This window comes from Argentina silus (assembly GCF_951799395.1).
Source record: "Argentina silus genome assembly, chromosome: 9".
Taxonomy (NCBI): Eukaryota; Metazoa; Chordata; class Actinopteri; order Argentiniformes; family Argentinidae; genus Argentina; species Argentina silus.
The window spans coordinates 11,245,797-11,262,489 of record NC_139663.1 but is presented as its reverse complement, the minus strand read 5'-3'; the positions used below and the strand labels follow the sequence as shown (position 1 = coordinate 11,262,489).

The 16,693-nt window shown below is 43.5% G+C and overlaps 2 protein-coding genes across 3 annotated transcripts; both read left to right on the top strand.

Moving 5' to 3' along the window:
• Positions 1–510: 510 nt before the first annotated feature.
• rac3a (Rac family small GTPase 3a) lies at positions 511–5,118 on the top strand (the record flags this gene model as incomplete). The annotated part of the gene is made up of 6 exons (XM_083676185.1): positions 511–545; positions 2,748–2,819; positions 2,897–3,014; positions 4,422–4,484; positions 4,585–4,744; positions 4,988–5,118. The coding sequence occupies 6 exons, from the start codon at positions 511–513 to the stop codon at positions 5,116–5,118; spliced, it is 579 nt and encodes a 192-aa protein (XP_083532311.1).
• A 2,574-nt stretch (positions 5,119–7,692) lies between these two features.
• grna (granulin a) lies at positions 7,693–16,211 on the top strand. Of its 2 annotated transcripts, none has more exons than XM_083677564.1 (19): positions 7,693–7,766; positions 8,620–8,760; positions 9,090–9,227; positions 9,414–9,542; positions 9,867–9,951; positions 10,199–10,311; positions 10,595–10,745; positions 10,859–10,990; positions 11,132–11,229; positions 11,374–11,512; positions 11,624–11,721; positions 11,867–12,005; positions 12,134–12,231; positions 12,376–12,514; positions 12,638–12,735; positions 13,275–13,652; positions 13,961–14,200; positions 14,606–14,869; positions 15,284–16,211. In XM_083677564.1, exons 2-19 carry the CDS (start codon positions 8,620–8,622, stop codon positions 15,422–15,424), a joined length of 2,721 nt encoding a protein of 906 aa, XP_083533690.1. In that variant the 5' UTR covers positions 7,693–7,766; the 3' UTR covers positions 15,425–16,211. The 2 variants fall into 2 exon arrangements, with proteins under 2 accessions (XP_083533690.1, XP_083533689.1); XM_083677563.1 differs by having other exon boundaries at positions 10,856–10,990.
• The last annotated feature ends 482 nt before the right edge of the window (positions 16,212–16,693 follow it).

Genomic DNA, 16,693 nt, shown 5'->3' with positions numbered 1-16,693 from the left:
TTTATTGTATTTATGTTACACGAATTAAGCATTAAAAAATAAACAGATTGCATTGCAGATCAATTACAATAGCCTACCAGTAATCATGAGGTGAACTCGCCAATCCTTCATATCTCAAATAAAACCATGGGCTACTATGGCTCCCCAGTACAACATCAAATTATATCATGTGTAACACATTTCAAAACATGATTTAACCGATGTTATGATACCGTAGAGGGATTTAACAGCATCCTGTAAATGCAACATCACTTCAGCTCAGTCATTTGGGGTGACTTTCTTATGCCACAGATGGATTAAATATTATAGACTATACTACTAGTTTACTCAGTAGCTTTCCCTTTAAAAGCGTTCGGTCTTTTACGGAAGATTTCGTACGTAATCGGCAGTTGCATCTGCTCGCTGCTGCAGCCGTAACAGCCCACTCCACCGATATCAGAAATCAAACCAAATTGCCATATTTTAACGCACCCATAAATTCGGCGTTGGATACCACCACAATTTCTGCAAATGCAGGCCATCAAATGCGTTGTTGTGGGCGATGGGTAAGACATTTTGCATGTGTGAAACTGAAATGTGCTGATTTTCGTGTGTTTGAAGGGGCAATTGTTGCAAGAAGGGCTGTGGCTAGCGGATTGAATGGGTCAGTTCGAAATAAACCCTCCTTTCTTATTCTTATACATTCGAACATTCTTCGCATTTCTGATTATTGGTCTACCTTACAATATCATATTATCAACGCATTAGGCTAGATAATTGTTGCCTATGATATGTGGCAATTTGCACAATAAATTATGAGGGGGTGGTGTTAAAATCTGGATCTTAACTAAAGGTATTTGACTGTAAATGTCCAAAAGCGAAACATTGAGAAGGAGTATGTTTGAAAGTCTGTATGTAGAAACGTTGCCTGGAGGCTCTTTGGCATTCTAATGATGTCATGTTTTCACACCTACACTGCTCCCGGGGGGGCGCAGAGGTAGAGGCAGAAATGCAAAATACTAGATTTCCTTGAGAGCGTATCTTTCTCTTTTGCATTATTTAACAGGGGCTGTCTGGTTCTAATATTGTAGTCTGGAGGTAGTGCATAGCTGAACAGGACTGTGTGAAGCCATCAGTAGAATTCGGTCAGTGGATTGGGCAAGGCACCCACTGATGTGTAGCATATTCGTCTGAGCATCAGTAGCCCACACTATTAGAAAAAAGGTTCTAGAACCAACAAAGGGTATTTTTGTTTGTTCCTCTTGAATAACCAATTTTAATACCATTGTTGGTTCCATGTATAACCTGGTGTTTCTGATAGAAACGAGCCAAAGAACAGTGTAGCTTACAGAAGTATTTTTTTTTAGAAATCATATGAAAAGCGATACATCTTAAATTAAATTGAAATTGCCACAATAGGCAAACAAACATTGTTACAAATGTAAGGTGTGGGGTATTTGGGGTGTTATTTCTCTTATGAAATTATAGTAATGTTATTAGTATATTCGCCCACTGAAGGGTAATGGAAACCTTAACCCTCCAAACGGTATATTATTATACCCACATGTACATTTGGTACCATGTATTATTGCGATGCAAAAGAGATCTGTATACAAGATTATGCTGACTGTAATGATTTCTCAGTCTTCTGAGGAATTACATGTTTTTCTCTAGGAATGTGGTGTCAGAACACACACACACACACACACACACACACACACACACACACAGTCATTCTATTCATTGGCATCTTTGCAAACGCCAGCTGGTTCCTCACTGACTAGTCCCCTATCAGTTCCCTCCATCGGCTCTTCCTTATTCTTATTGGCTCTCCTTCCGACAGTTTCTCTTCTACTGTATGTAAACTTATTATTGGCTATTCCTGGTTCTGCTTCTTGTCATTGGTGCTTTTGCTTGTTATAACTGGCTATGTTTCTCTCTCTCTCTCCCATGCCAGCTGAAGCCTGCCCCACTCCTTTCCCTCATTTCTTGTTTCCTTATCTCTCCTTCTGCTGCCGATCCTTCTCTTTGCCTTCCCTTCCAATATCAGCCCTCCCCACTCTTCCTTGCTTCTGCTCATACGTATCATCATTGTGTTCTGTCGTTCATACTCCTACATCCTCTTTCTCCTTTCCTTGTTCTCTCATCTCATGCTCTGCTTATCCTGTGTGTGTGTGTGTGTGTGTGTGTGTGTGTGTGTGTGTGTGTACTTGTGGGTGTCTTGTGTCTCATGCTCCTCGTGTGTGTGTGTGTGTGTGTGTGTGTGTGTGTGTGTGTGTGTGTTTCTTTTCTCAAAGCTGTCACTTTGTATTCCCTCCGTCCCTGTCCAGCGGGTGATAGAAGCTGATATGTGTGTGTGGGGGAGGGGTGTGGGCTGCCAGTGTGCCCCCAAGCCAAAAGTCTATGTAGGACAGTGTCTGTGTTCACACTGCACCCCAGAGAGAGAGAGAGGCTGTTGCAACCAAACGGAAACAAACACACTGCCCACCTCAGTTAACAGCCTAACACTGCCCACCTCAGCCAAATGCATTTATTTTGCAGAAATATGGAATCCATTACATCATGACATCATGTTATCGTACTATAATAGGGGGCATTTTAGGGTTAGGGTTAGGCTTCTTCATCAAAGACAGTAGTATGTGCAGGGTATGTTTGCTGTGGACTGTTGATGTACCCTTACTGTAGATGCTTACTACATGCTTACTACTTTTAGTTCACCATATCTTTCTCTCTCTTTCTCTCTCTCTTTCTCTCTCCCTCTCTCTCAGAGCGGTGGGTAAGACATGTCTGCTCATCAGCTACACAACTAATGCCTTTCCTGGGGAGTACATCCCAACAGTGTGAGTATCAGTGTGTGTGTATTTGTGTGTGTGTCTGTTTGTGTGTAAATTACATTGCCCCTCTCTCTTCCTCTTAGGTTTGATAACTACTCTGCCAATGTCATGGTAGATGGCAAACCTGTCAACCTGGGCCTTTGGGATACAGCAGGACAGGAAGACTACGACAGACTCAGACCACTGTCTTACCCACAGACGGTAATACACACACACACACACACACACACACACACACACACACACACACACACACACACACACACACACACACACACATGGTAACTCACTCTCTCTCAACCCCAGTTAGTGCTGTGCACTTCTCTCCCTCTCTCTCTCCTTCGTCCCCCCGGCCCAACATTGTATCACTGAACAGAGCACCCTGTCTATCCACGTCCTCCATCTTGTGTCTTACTGGTGATGCCTGATTCATTCCCCACACAGTTTCCTGTTTTTCAGTGTGCTTTTGTCATTATCTCTCCCAGCAGTGGCTCCATCAGTAACAGCACCCCTATCAAACCCACAGTGAACTGCCTGGTCTGCTGCTTCACAGGAAATTATTAGGGGGTCTATTTCAGTGTGACACGTCACAGCATGATTGAAGCCCTTTCTCAATTGTTAGAAACATGATTCCTTGCATCCTCTCCTCCCTCCGTCCTCCACTCGCTTTCTATTCAAAACACTTTGGAGGAGAAGACCTAGGTTCTTCCCCTTAGATATTCTCCTCCAATACTTTTTTGAGAAGAAGTGTGGAGGACAGAGGAGAGGACATTTCAACATACTACATCTCGTTCATGCTGAGAAATCTTCATCTGTAGCTCAACCATGTTGTTCACTGTAATTGGTTCCATTTCTCTACACCTGTTCCATTACATTTTGGGACTAAAATAGAAATATACTTCCTCCTGATTAGTGTGCAGTGAAGTTATACTACATGGAAAGGCAAATCAAGTATGACATTCTAGCATTTATTTATTTTAGTATACTTTAGAACTAAAAGTTAATTTTGCATACTGAAAATGCCTATTAAAAAGGCTGTTGTAAGTTTGTTCGGTCACAGGCTGAGAAATAATAAAATATCCACACCATTGTTTTGCCAGTGAATATGTCAGGCTAACCATCTGGATGACCCTTATGCAAGGCGTAGAAAAGTTACAGGCGTAGAAAAGTCCTCACAGTTTTTAGTTCTTAAGTATTTTTTTCTGTAACTAAGCACCATACTGGCTATTTACTGAGCCAGCTCTCACCAGGTGGTCTGTTGAAAGACTCTTGTTTTGCGAGGCTCCAACGCCATCTGGTTTTGTACTGCTCCACTACCTGCCCCGAATGTCAATGGACCCCTAGAACCACCACAAGACCCTTGACAGGAACCACTGAGACAATGCAAGGCTTCTGAAGTTTTAGTTACCAGTTCACATTGATGAATGTTATAAATTAATGGATTGAATTTATTTAGCACTTTACACTATGTCTTAAAGTGATTTCTATTGATTGTATAGAGACAACAACTAGGATGTTACCATGATTTGTATTGACTCTGTTTTGTATTATATGTATATATGTTTAATACTGTATCTGAGATTTGTTTTCTTTGTGCTTTTCCCTCAGGATGTGTTCTTGATATGTTTCTCTCTGGTGAGCCCTGCCTCTTTTGAGAATGTCCGAGCTAAGGTTAGTGTCTCAACCATTCCACAATACCTGGACACACACACCTTCTTCTACATGTTGACCTTGTACCATCTGACCACTGACCTTTGGATGACCCTTGCAGTGGTACCCGGAGGTGCGCCACCACTGCCCCAACACACCCATCATACTGGTGGGCACTAAGCTGGACCTGAGGGATGACAAGGACACCATCGAGAGGCTGAGGGACAAGAAGCTCTCCCCCATCACCTACCCCCAGGGCCTGGCCATGGCCAGGGAGATAGGTGTGTATGTGAGAGAGAGAGAGAGAGCTAAGAAGTGTGTGTCTGTCTATATTTCCAAATGTGTCTGTGTTTGTGTGAGCACATGTGGGTGTTGAAATCAGAAAGCTACAGTGCTCTACCAGTGGCTTCCTCTCTACTGCTCACCTGTACATGTGCCTTTTTTCTGACCCCTAAAGCCTGACCAATCAGATATGCATCTGTCTTCCTCCCCCTCTCTCATTGGCTGTTGCCTGGTGCCTCTAGGGTCAGTGAAGTACCTGGAGTGCTCTGCCCTGACCCAGAGGGGGCTGAAGACAGTTTTCGACGAGGCCATCCGCGCGGTCCTCTGCCCCCCGCCCGTCAAGAAGAGGGGCAAGAAGTGCACTGTCTTCTGAGGGAGGGGCCAGGGGGGAGGGGCTTCAGGAAGGAGAGTGTCAGCCAGGACATGTATGGTTACTATGGTTACTGCTGTTACTCACACATTGGGGGTGGGGGGTCCGCCGCTAGTGAAAGTTTTTCAACATAACAGTAATCGTCTACTGTTTTAACAGAAAAGGGATAATCGTCACGGGTCATATGCAATGCTTGTTAGATATTGGTTGGCGTACACAGGAGTGGGTGGGGTAGGACAAGACAGATTAAAGGCACAATTACAATGTTGAATCCCACTAGGGCTTTTTGATCAAATCTGTGGGACTTATGCCTTAAATCAATTGGATGAATTCAAAGTGTCTTCAAGGCAGAAACAGAGGGAAATACCTTTTCTATTGTAATGACAATGTTTTTTGTGCTATCCAGTTAACCTTACAAGATAAAATACAAACACACACACACACACACACACACACGCCTACTATCTCGCACACACACTCTCTCTCTCTCTGTCACACACACAGACACAGACAGACACACACACACACACACACACACACACACACACACACACACACACTTTTTTTATAGAGCTGTTTTTTACAAGCTGATATTGGTGGCTTTGTGGCAGTGTGGACATTGCTAGCTTTTTTGCTCACAGGTGTCTTCTCTTTCTTATTTCCTCAGAGTTTGCGAATGTTTGAAGATGTGGTGGTGTGAATATATTGTTGTGAATAGCTTCTGTTAGTTCAACACTGTTAGATGGACACACACACACACGCACACACACTGAACCATATAGATTACAGCCAATATGACTATGTTTTAACCGTTTTTCTGTAATCAATCTCTTTTTGCATGATGGTAAGTGAATTCCATCAGAGGTGGTCAGCTTACTCCTGGAGAGCTACAGTGTAAGGGTTGTGCGGGAATTTAGTCCAACCCTGCACTAACACACCTGTTGAGCTGTGATGAGCAGCTGATTAGTACAATCAGGTCTTTTAGAGCTGGGCTAGAACAAAAGTATGCACACCTTTTAGGTCTCCAGGAGCAGGGTTGGCCACTGTTATTATGTATACACTAGCCACCCCTACATACTGTATTATAGTTTGTACTTTCTTACAGCCCTGCAGTACCTTTAAGTGGCCTGTCGGGAAAATTTGAAAGATGGCTTTCTGTTTCGTTTTCTTTTTTCCACGTATGTCCGATGTGCAGACCTAAACTGCAGTTGACAGACTCAGGAGATTGCCATCCTTTAGAATGTTCCTCTCCGATGGGGACGGGGATTGTCCTTGCTAGGAACCAGGAAACACCTTCCAGGATCCCAGTTTGTACCTAAAGACCCTGTTCTTTCTTTGTGCCCTGCTTTGCAGTAATGTAGAATCTGTTTATCGCTACATTTGAAACCCATCGAGGGGGGGAAAAGGCTTGACAATGTGCCATTGTGAAGTGTGATTTGTGGAACTAGCATGCCAAAATGTGAGCTCGCAGAACCCAGAAAAGTATCTCCCTTACAAGTTCCCAAGAAGGGACACAGTCTTAATATATTTTTAGTTGTTTTGAACATCTGTATTTTCCATGTGTGTGTGAGAGAGTGAGTGAGCGAGTGGGTGAGTGATAGAGAGACTGAGTAAGAGGTTGTATCTTTTTTTGTTTTGTTTTTTACTTCTGTAACCAGCATCATGCTTCTGTATTATTGCATCTGTAATAATCCACTAAATGTGATCAAGAAAAAACTCTTGAAACAAACAAACGAACAAAAAAAAAACAAGCATTTAACTGTTTTGAATACCTGTGTTAATGTTGCCAAAATAAACCTCTTCACTAAACATGTGTATAAAGTGATTTTAAAAGGTATACATTAATAAAGAAACATTTGAATGTACCAAGATATTTTGTTTTCTTTTACTCTGATGCCTGTTATTGTGATGAGTGTGCATATCGTTCAGGGTTAACCACTCACAAGAAACATATTCCCTCTGTTAGGTAAATTGTGGCAAGGTTGCTATGGTAAAACTGATTGTATCCAATAAGCTTTTGAAAAGCATGGCTGTCTTGACAACTTATATTGATAGCATAATTTATTCTAATGAGAAGTGTGATAATACATTCAATGCATGCTTTTTATTAACTTAACGTGTCTTTGCCATACATTTACGGACCAAACCACAAACACACACACACACACACACACACACACACACACACACACACACACACACACACACACACACACACACACACACACACACACACACACACACAAGCCTACACTAACACCAGATAGCACAAGTTACAATAACAATGCTGAAGTTTATTATTCCATTCACAGATGAACTCCGGCCCGAAGAGTAGTATTCAGTAACACACTGCTTGAAAAAATACATATTCGTTGATGGTGGTTAGAATGACGACCCCTGTCGTAAGACAATGCTGTAGTCATCCATTCCTATGGCTATAGTAGTCTCTGGCAGATTCATGTAGAGCGCACCTGTCGCCATAATGGCATTTTTGGTAGGCTGATATCAAAGAGACTGACGTCTCTGGTGATAGGCTCTCCCTCAAAGGGGCGGGTACTCATGTGGATAATTTTGTTGAGAAACTCCAATGTAGACTCACTGTTTGTTGCAGACTGTCAGTCTTGAAGTAACTCCTCCGCAGTGATACAGAGGTAAGCATAGTTGAATATTATTTGATTCAGAACAACCGATATTCCGTGACAATTGTCGATTGATATTTAAAGTATGGTGATCAAGTTCTGATGCCGAAGTTGTTGTTCTTTGTAAGAACAGTGCCAAACATGCAGCCTAATTGCATGACATTGTAAAACATTTAAACCATTTATTCAATTGTAGGCATATTGCATCACATGATAATGTTGTCATTAGAAATAACATAACGTTGACACATTAAGTGAACATCACGTGACATAAAGTGAATATTTAGTGCGAAATGCACGTATTTTACCTGTTGCTCAGCTTCCCATCATGAAGGTGATCAGTATAAGGGGAGGTACTTGGCTCAGATTAAGGGGAATTTTACTTCCTCGAAAGTGAAAGAAAACAATCCCTTGTGCTGCATATTATCTGAAGCCTGAACTAACTGTATTGAAGCCAATACTGTAAATCTCTTTCTTTGAAGCTCTGCCTGGGTGAAATCAGAATCATACCTCTTTTCTGTGTTATAGCTCAAATGTTTTAATGCGTAGTATAAAGTAGCCTTTATACTATGTGCTTGCTTATTGTCTTGATACAAATGTGGAACTGTTCACTGGAGTGAATAGAGAACGAAAGAGGATGTGAATCTATTACTTTTAGGGATTGGCCCACTACAGTACACCATTTCTGAATACTGAAAGGGAAGTGAAAATTGGTTAGATTGGTTAGACAAAGTTTCTCTGCTTCTACATTACAGGCATTGTTGATTGTCCAAACAGCCTGTGTTCTTCATGTGACCAATCCTCACTGTTCCACATTTTCTACTACTCATGTATTTTCCCTTCCTCCCTGTCTGTCTGTGACCAGATGCAGAAGTATCTGGTTCTCTGTGTGGTTCTGCTGGCCCTGGCCTCAGCTGATGAGTGCCCAGATGGAGGGGCGTGTGAGGAGGGTAACACCTGTTGCAAGGTCCCCTCAGACGGCTATGAATGTTGCCCCCTGCATCAGGTATGTGTGGGGTAATTCCTGCAGGAGCTAGTCAACCCAAACTCTTAGCCCTATTCTCGATTTGAATAGAGCTGCTCATATCATTGACTAGGGTCACAGTAAATTATATCTTTCTGAAATACACACACTAGCCTATGCAATGGTCATTTGTCCATTCTGTAATCTGAAGTAGATAACCCTCGACTTGCATACTTGTGCTATTCATGTCCCATTGAGTTTTACTATTTTATGGGATTGATGGTATAGATTAGTATAGCCTCTGTGTGTGGTCTGATATAAACTTCAAACAAACTTTGTTAATCAAAGTACTCCTTTACTACTATTTCCAGGCTGAGTGCTGTGAGGATCACCTGCATTGCTGCCCTCAAGGCACAGTCTGTGCTGTCGATCAGTCCTTGTGTGTGAACGCCACGGTCTCTCTACCGTGGATGGAGAGAGTTTCTGCTAAACCGTCCAGACTTTCTAAAGTAAGAAGACCAATAAATCCAGGAAACGCAACAGAATGAGGATGTTTAAATAAAGATGCATGAAAATTCAAGCAACACCAGTTCACTTCATTATCCTTGTCATAAATCTAGATGAAAGATTAAATGAACAAAAATACTAGATTTGTGTTACATAATTATAAAAGTTGTGAATGTCCCACCCTTTAGTCTTTCAGAATGATCAGTGCTTCCTCTGGGGATGAGGACGACAACGTCTGCCCTGACCAATCCCGCTGCCCGGCTGAGTTCTCCTGCCTGAAGGCCCTTAAAGGGTATAGCTGCTGTCCCCTAGCTCAGGTAATGTAGTCACTGTTACGGCAGGTGTTGATTAGACCTTGACCATCTCATTCACACTAGGATATTGCAGTGGTTATGCTGGAAAGCTTTTAACGTCCTATTGTATGCTCCAGGAAGAGTACCTAACGGCCTAAGTAAGTACTGTTGATAGTGCTGTGGTTACTGAAGAGTCAACTGTCTTCCATGTTCAGAACTATGGAATTTCTCAAGTAAACATCGTAAATCATATAATTATTATTACAATTGTGATTATGATAAGGATTATTATTATTATTGTGTCATCAATGACAAAGAGCAAAGTAAATGGATCTTATTTACCCACAGGGTGTTCCATGCGCTGACGGGAAACATTGCTGTTCCGAGGACCACCACTGCAGCATCGATGGCAGCTCCTGCATCAAACAGAAAGGTTAGATATTTGTGGTTTCACAGATGTGTTGTGAATATCCTAAGTGCTCTCTTTTGTTTCCGTGACCATTGCAGCTTTCTCCTACCACACTAACACATGCTATTAATATACTCAATACTCTTGATTGAAACCCTGAAGAAGGCAGCTTGCTGCCGAAACGTTGGTTAAATAAATAATTAGCATCGGAGCAAGAGTGTACGGCTCTCTTTCTATCTATTAATATACTCTAACCATTCTTCCTCCGCAGAAGAGTCGGAGGTTGGTGCAGTCATGTGCAGTGATGGAGAGTCCGAGTGCCCAGACGGAACCACTTGTTGTGAGACCCCAGAGGGGGGCTGGGGATGCTGTCCCATGCCCAAGGTAGAGGGGTCTGCATGGAGGGGCAACATGGGCTGTTCCCATCATGAATGTGCAAATCATGAACCATTTTGGTCCATTGGAGATTTCCATGGACATTCCACACATTCATAGTAGAGTGTGTGTGAGAGTGTGTGTGAGAGTGTGTGTGAGAGTGTGTGTGAGAGTGTGTGTGTGATCATACAATGGAGAGATGTCAAATAAAGGATTTGCATCGTTTATGGCTTCTGTATCTTTGTCTGTACATGTTGATGTGATGCCCTGGGTGTCTGTTTACCCTGACCAGGCTGTGTGCTGTGAAGATAAGGCCCACTGCTGCCCTGAAGGCAGCACCTGTGACATCAGGCAATCCAAATGTATATCCTCTACCAATAAGGAGATGCCCATGTGGGCCAAGTTTCCCGCTCGCAAGAGAGCAGAGTGGGAGAACCAAAAAGGTAAGATGTCCCCCCCCCAAAAAAAAACCCTGGTCTTTTCTGGTCTCTGTGAATCCCTGTCTGGTTGTGTATGTATGAATAATATGAATAACTGATTTGTCGGATTTCAGAAGATTCCCATGTGACAGCACTGGCCATCTCAGACAACCTCACTTCTGGTCAACACCCTGAAACTACCACAGCCATTACGAGTCATGCTTTTAAGGGAGGGGAGACGACTACTCCATCTGTCTCTAGGGCTGGAGGTACAGCACTCTGCCTCTTTTCTTACCCAGCACCTATTTATAGACTGCTGTCTGAAAGACTAGTAAATGAGCATTGTGAACAATTGTGTTGTGGAATATTTTGTTAGCCAGAACAGTGGGTTAATTGCCCTGTCTCTCTAGGCATGGATGTTCCCTGCGACGGCACAACGGCCTGTGAGGACGGAACCACATGCTGTAAAACCAAAGAAGGGGAGTGGGCATGCTGTCCCCTGCCAGAGGTACAGTAGAGCTTATACAGCTGTACTGTTATATGTCTCACACTTGGTTCAATGAACACGTGGTTCATTCATTCCCTGAGCATGTGTCTTGCTTATCCATTGACTGCTTTCCTTTTCTATGTTTGGGGTCCTTTTCTTCTACAGGCAGTTTGTTGCGATGACTTCATCCACTGCTGCCCACATGGCAAGAAGTGTAATCTGGCGGCGCAGACGTGTGAAGACGCCTCTGGACCCTCTGTGGCCTGGGTGGAGAAGGTTCCTGCTGTTCCCAGGCAGCGTGGAGGTGCTTGTCTTACCCACCACTCATTTATACCTTGCTAGCTGAAAAACAATTGTGGAATATTTTGTTAGCCACAACACTGACTACTTAGAGTAATTGACCTTGTCTCTGTAGGCATGGATGTTCCCTGCGACGGCACAACGGCCTGTGAGGATGGAACCACATGCTGTAAAACCAAAGAAGGGGGGTGGGCATGCTGTCCCCTGCCAGAGGTATATCTTATCACACTCCAGGTCTCACACTCCTGGTTCATTTATTGTCTTAGGATATCATTTCTAAGAGAGTTGATTGTACCTGTCTTGCTTGTCCATTGACAGCTTCCCTTTTTTTAATTTTGTGTCCTTTTTATTTCTACAGGCAGTTTGCTGCGATGACTTCATCCACTGCTGCCCACATGGCAAGAAGTGTAATATGGCGGCGCAGAAGTGTGAAGACCCCTCTGGACCCTCTGTGGCCTGGGTGGAGAAGGTTCCCGCTGTTCCCAGGCAGCGTGGAGGTGCTTGTCTTACCCACCACTCATTTATACCTTGCTAGCTGAAAAACAATTGTATTGTGGAATATTTTGTTAGCCCCAAAAGTGTGTTAATTAACTCATCAGTGGCAAACAAACACCTGTCTCTGTAGGCATGGATGTTCCCTGCGACGGCACAACGGCCTGTGAGGACGGAACCACATGCTGTAAAACCAAAGAAGGGGAGTGGGCATGCTGTCCCCTGCCAGAGGTACAGTAGAGCTTATACAGCTGTACTGTTATATGTCTCACACTTGGTTCAATGAACACGTGGTTCATTCATTCCCTTAGCATGTGTCTTGCTTGTCCATTGACTGCTTTCCTTTTCTATGTTTGGGGTCCTTTTCTTCTACAGGCAGTTTGTTGCGATGACTTCATCCACTGCTGCCCACATGGCAAGAAGTGTAATCTGGCGGCGCAGACGTGTGAAGACCCCTCTGGACCCTCTGTGGCCTGGGTGGAGAAGGTTCCCGCTGTTCCCAGGCAGCGTGGAGGTGCTTGTCTTACCCACCACTCATTTATACCTTGCTAGCTGAAAAACAATTGTGGAATATTTTGTTAGCCCCAAAAGTGTGTTAATTGACTCATCAATGGCAAACAAACATCTGTCTCTGTAGGCATGGATGTTCCCTGCGACGGCACAGCCTACTGTCGGGATGGAACCACATGCTGTAAAAACAAACAAGGCAACTGGGCATGCTGTCCCCTGCCAGAGGTACAGTAGAGCTTGTACAGCTGTACTGTAATATGTCTCACACTTGGTTCAATGAACACGTGGTTCATTCATTCTCTTAGCATGTGTCTTGCTTATCCATTGACAGCAGCTGCCCTCTGCCCTCTGAGGTAAAGACAGAGATGGATGTCATGTCACTCAGGGAGTGCTTAATACTGCTTTTCTATGACTGTGCTGTGTGAGAGATTTTGAAATGCTAACAAAGAGGCATTTTGCAGAGGTCTTTACAACATCGCTATACTGTATATATCACATCCCCATTCTTTTAACTTCTGCCGTCCTTCTGCTTTAGACAGCACCTTTTCACTTTCCATAATATCTTGCTTGAACAATCAAACAGGAAGTTTCATCAGTGCTGATTTTGAAATCACAAGGGACTGTATTTTTGGTTGAAAGGGGAACTGAGAAACTTGGTGATCTATTTGAGGCATTGCGTGAGGTGTATTATCACCACCTCTGCTGTCAGAAGGATGTGCCACACCTTCAAACCCTTGTGACGTACGTGTCCTTTCTGCCTCCAGGCTGTGTGCTGTGCGGATCATGAGACCTGCTGCCCCCATGGAACCACCTGTAACCAGACCACCCACAACTGTGACAGCGCCTCAGGGACGGTGCCCATGGTGGGGAAGGTCCCCGCTCTCACAACCCTACCATCTGATCCTGAGGCGCCACCCAAAGACAACATGGAGCTGCCAACGGAGGATGATGATGATGATGATGATGACAACATGGTGCTGTCAACAGAGGAGGAGGAGGAGGAGGAGGATGATTATGATGATGAAGAACACTCCACCCAGAAGGGCAAGAATCAGTGTGACCCCAAAACCACCTGCCCTAAACACACTACCTGCTGCTTTATGAGGTCATCCCAGAAGTGGGGCTGCTGCCCACTGCCAGAGGTGAGCTGCTGCTGCTGCTGCTGCTGCATGTGTTCACCACCAATTCCATCATCCTTCTCAAAATGGCTGTATAATATTCTGCTCATGTTTCTCTTGTGTGAGGCAAACTGTTTTTTAACTTCACAGAGACTTTTTTTTTCATCATAGCAGAATAGTAAATGAGAACACAGTTGACTCAATTGAATGAAGAACAAACCAAACACAAACACATTTTGAAGCCATTGACCTATCATTGTATGTCAGCTCAATAAATGTTTGATAAGAAAACTCCCTATAAGACACCTCCCACTGCTCCTTCTCATCCCCAGGCAGTGTGCTGTGCAGATGGAGATCACTGCTGTCCCAAATACTACACGTGTAATGATAATAAAACCTCCTGCCTGAAGGGGAAAGTGGTGATCCCATGGTACAACAAGCTGGCCGCTGAGTCTGTGGACAGTGCCCCTGAACCCACCTCTGTGAAGTGCGATGCCCAGAACAGATGCCCTGAAGGCTCAACCTGTTGCCAGCTCGCCACAGGACAGTGGGGCTGCTGCCCCTTGCCCAAGGTGTGTGTGCGCCTGGCACTTGTTTATGTTAGTGTTCACATGTACTGTAAAGACAGGGGAGGCTGGTGGAGGTAGAAATTGGAGTATGGACTCATTGTGATGCGTGGAATGGAATGAGGAATGGTATCACGTGTTTAATACCATTCCTCATTCCATCCCATGCATTACAATGAACCGGTTTTTGCCTCCACAGGAATGGTGACAGTAGTTATACTCTGTTACCACATATGGTACTTTTATTGATTGAGACGGACAGTTGCTATATGACAAGAATATGATAGCTATTGTAAGCTGTAGCAATCAGTATGGGTTAACAAGGAACCTGCAGATGGTATAGTTGATTTGATGGTAAAATGGACGCCACCATTTATTACTTAGCACTGTCATTTCCTCATTTCTCTGTAGGCTGTGTGCTGTGTGGATCAGCAGCACTGCTGCCCCCTGGGCTTCAGATGCAACGTGGGCTCAGGAACCTGCCAGAAGCTGCGCTTTCTTCAGGTTCAGTCAGTACCCCTGACCAAAGTGTCTGTTCCAGAGCCCCAGCCTCAACCTAAGCCCTCTGCCCCACAGTGGAGGGGCATCCATTGTGGGGGCCGGTTCACCTGTAAAAGTGGGGAGACATGCTGCCAGTTATCTGCCACTACATGGGGATGCTGCCCCTATCGTAATGTATGACATACACCATTGCCCTACCAATATCAAGCTTTCTATGGTCTGACATAGCCATGCAGTAACATCAAGCATGTGTCATGCTTGAAAGCTCAGTTAAAGAGGGATCTCACAGTATAATGCTAAATCTATAGTAGAATTTGGTTTTCAATGTTTTTTCTGGAAGGGCAGATGCTGTATACCCTAGCATGCTCTACATTTGTCATATCGAGTATATTTGTCATATCTAAGTATATTTTGATACATATTTAAACCCCTCCCTCCTCTATGAATGTAAATGGTTGTAGTTTAGTTCAGTACTGGAGTACTCTCGTTCTATTGCCTCTGAACTCACAATCCATTTTTCTCTCCCTTCTCCCCTCTCCACCTCATTTCTGTCCCCCTTTCCCTCTCCCTCCCCCTCTGTCCTCGTAGGCCGTGTGCTGCAGTGATATGATGCACTGCTGTCCTACTGGGTTAACCTGTGGGAAGGATGGAACCTGCTCCCAGTCTACAGGGTTCAACTGGGACTACTGGCAGGTGTTCTTCTCTAACAAGAGAGCCCTGGTCTTGTGAAAATCAACACCAGCACACAGTCAACTGCCGCACACACACTGCACTAATAAAGGGGTGTACTGATAAAGGGTTATGCTGTTACTGTGCATGATATAAGATTGTAATTTTCTCAGGAGAAATGAGGGATGTTGGAAGAAGTGTAAAGTATAAAATGGAGGCACATCTTGTACTAAGGTGACTGGAAAAAGATGCTTGTGGTCTGTTGCACTGGGGGAAATTGTCCTGTCTACGATTTCAAAATGTTAAAATGTCTCAAGCTCTTTTAGTTTACAAGGGACATGTGAAAAACACTGCAAAGTTGAGAGATGTTTTCGTAATATTAATAGTAGGTTATCTGAACCGACGTGCCTTGTCGCCACCCTGTGGCTGACCTACACTGTCTGGAGAAACTTGATAAATCATACTATAGCAACAATATATTGCTGCAATTCTCAGTCAGGTGCTATAAGTCATTATAAACTGACATCTCTTACAGCAAAATAATTGGTTCGGCACAATGGATAACTTTGTATTAATAACGAATTGAGATTTAACAATATATCAGTTATCGTCCTACATAGAAATGTTGTCATCTCCTCCACCTGTTTTCTGACTCATCCTGACTCATCCTACCAGATGCCACTTCTTCAATGTAATTTGATTGTTTTTCGCTTGTTTTTCTGGATTTTAAGTAATGCACTGACTTTCAATCATGCTACTTTGGCTCTTATAGCAGTTGGGATTTAATTCAAATTGACTGTATGTGACCTGAGATTTAAATTTGATTAAAAAAAAACAAAAAAAACAATTATTGTCTGCTTATTGCTCTGTAGGCTCTGCTGTGTGAAGCGTGAGAGCGTTCATTTGTGATCCGAACGTTTACTTTTCTTGCTGATGCCCCCCGAGGGTGTGTATCCAAAGGCTCAAGCCCTTGAGATAAAGTTAAAAAGCAAACACTCAAGAGTTGTGTAAAAGGTGTTCATTGGTCAGTTGGTGGGAGGCTGCAGTTTACAGTTAGGGGAAATCAACATTGCATGTGTCTATGAATTACAATTAAAGGCCGTTCTAATTTGTGCATGCCATCAGAGCGTGTTCCACAGTGGAGCAAATGCATACATTACATTTCCACATGCAAATAGCACTTGATTTCTATGATGTATCTGTATGTTCAAGGAATGACACAGAAGGGCAGTATTACTTTTTCAAACGTGTTTTGAAGCCATACATTTACAACAAAAGCATATCGTTTATAATGGATTAATGGTTATTTGTTTTTGGTTAGGGCTAATC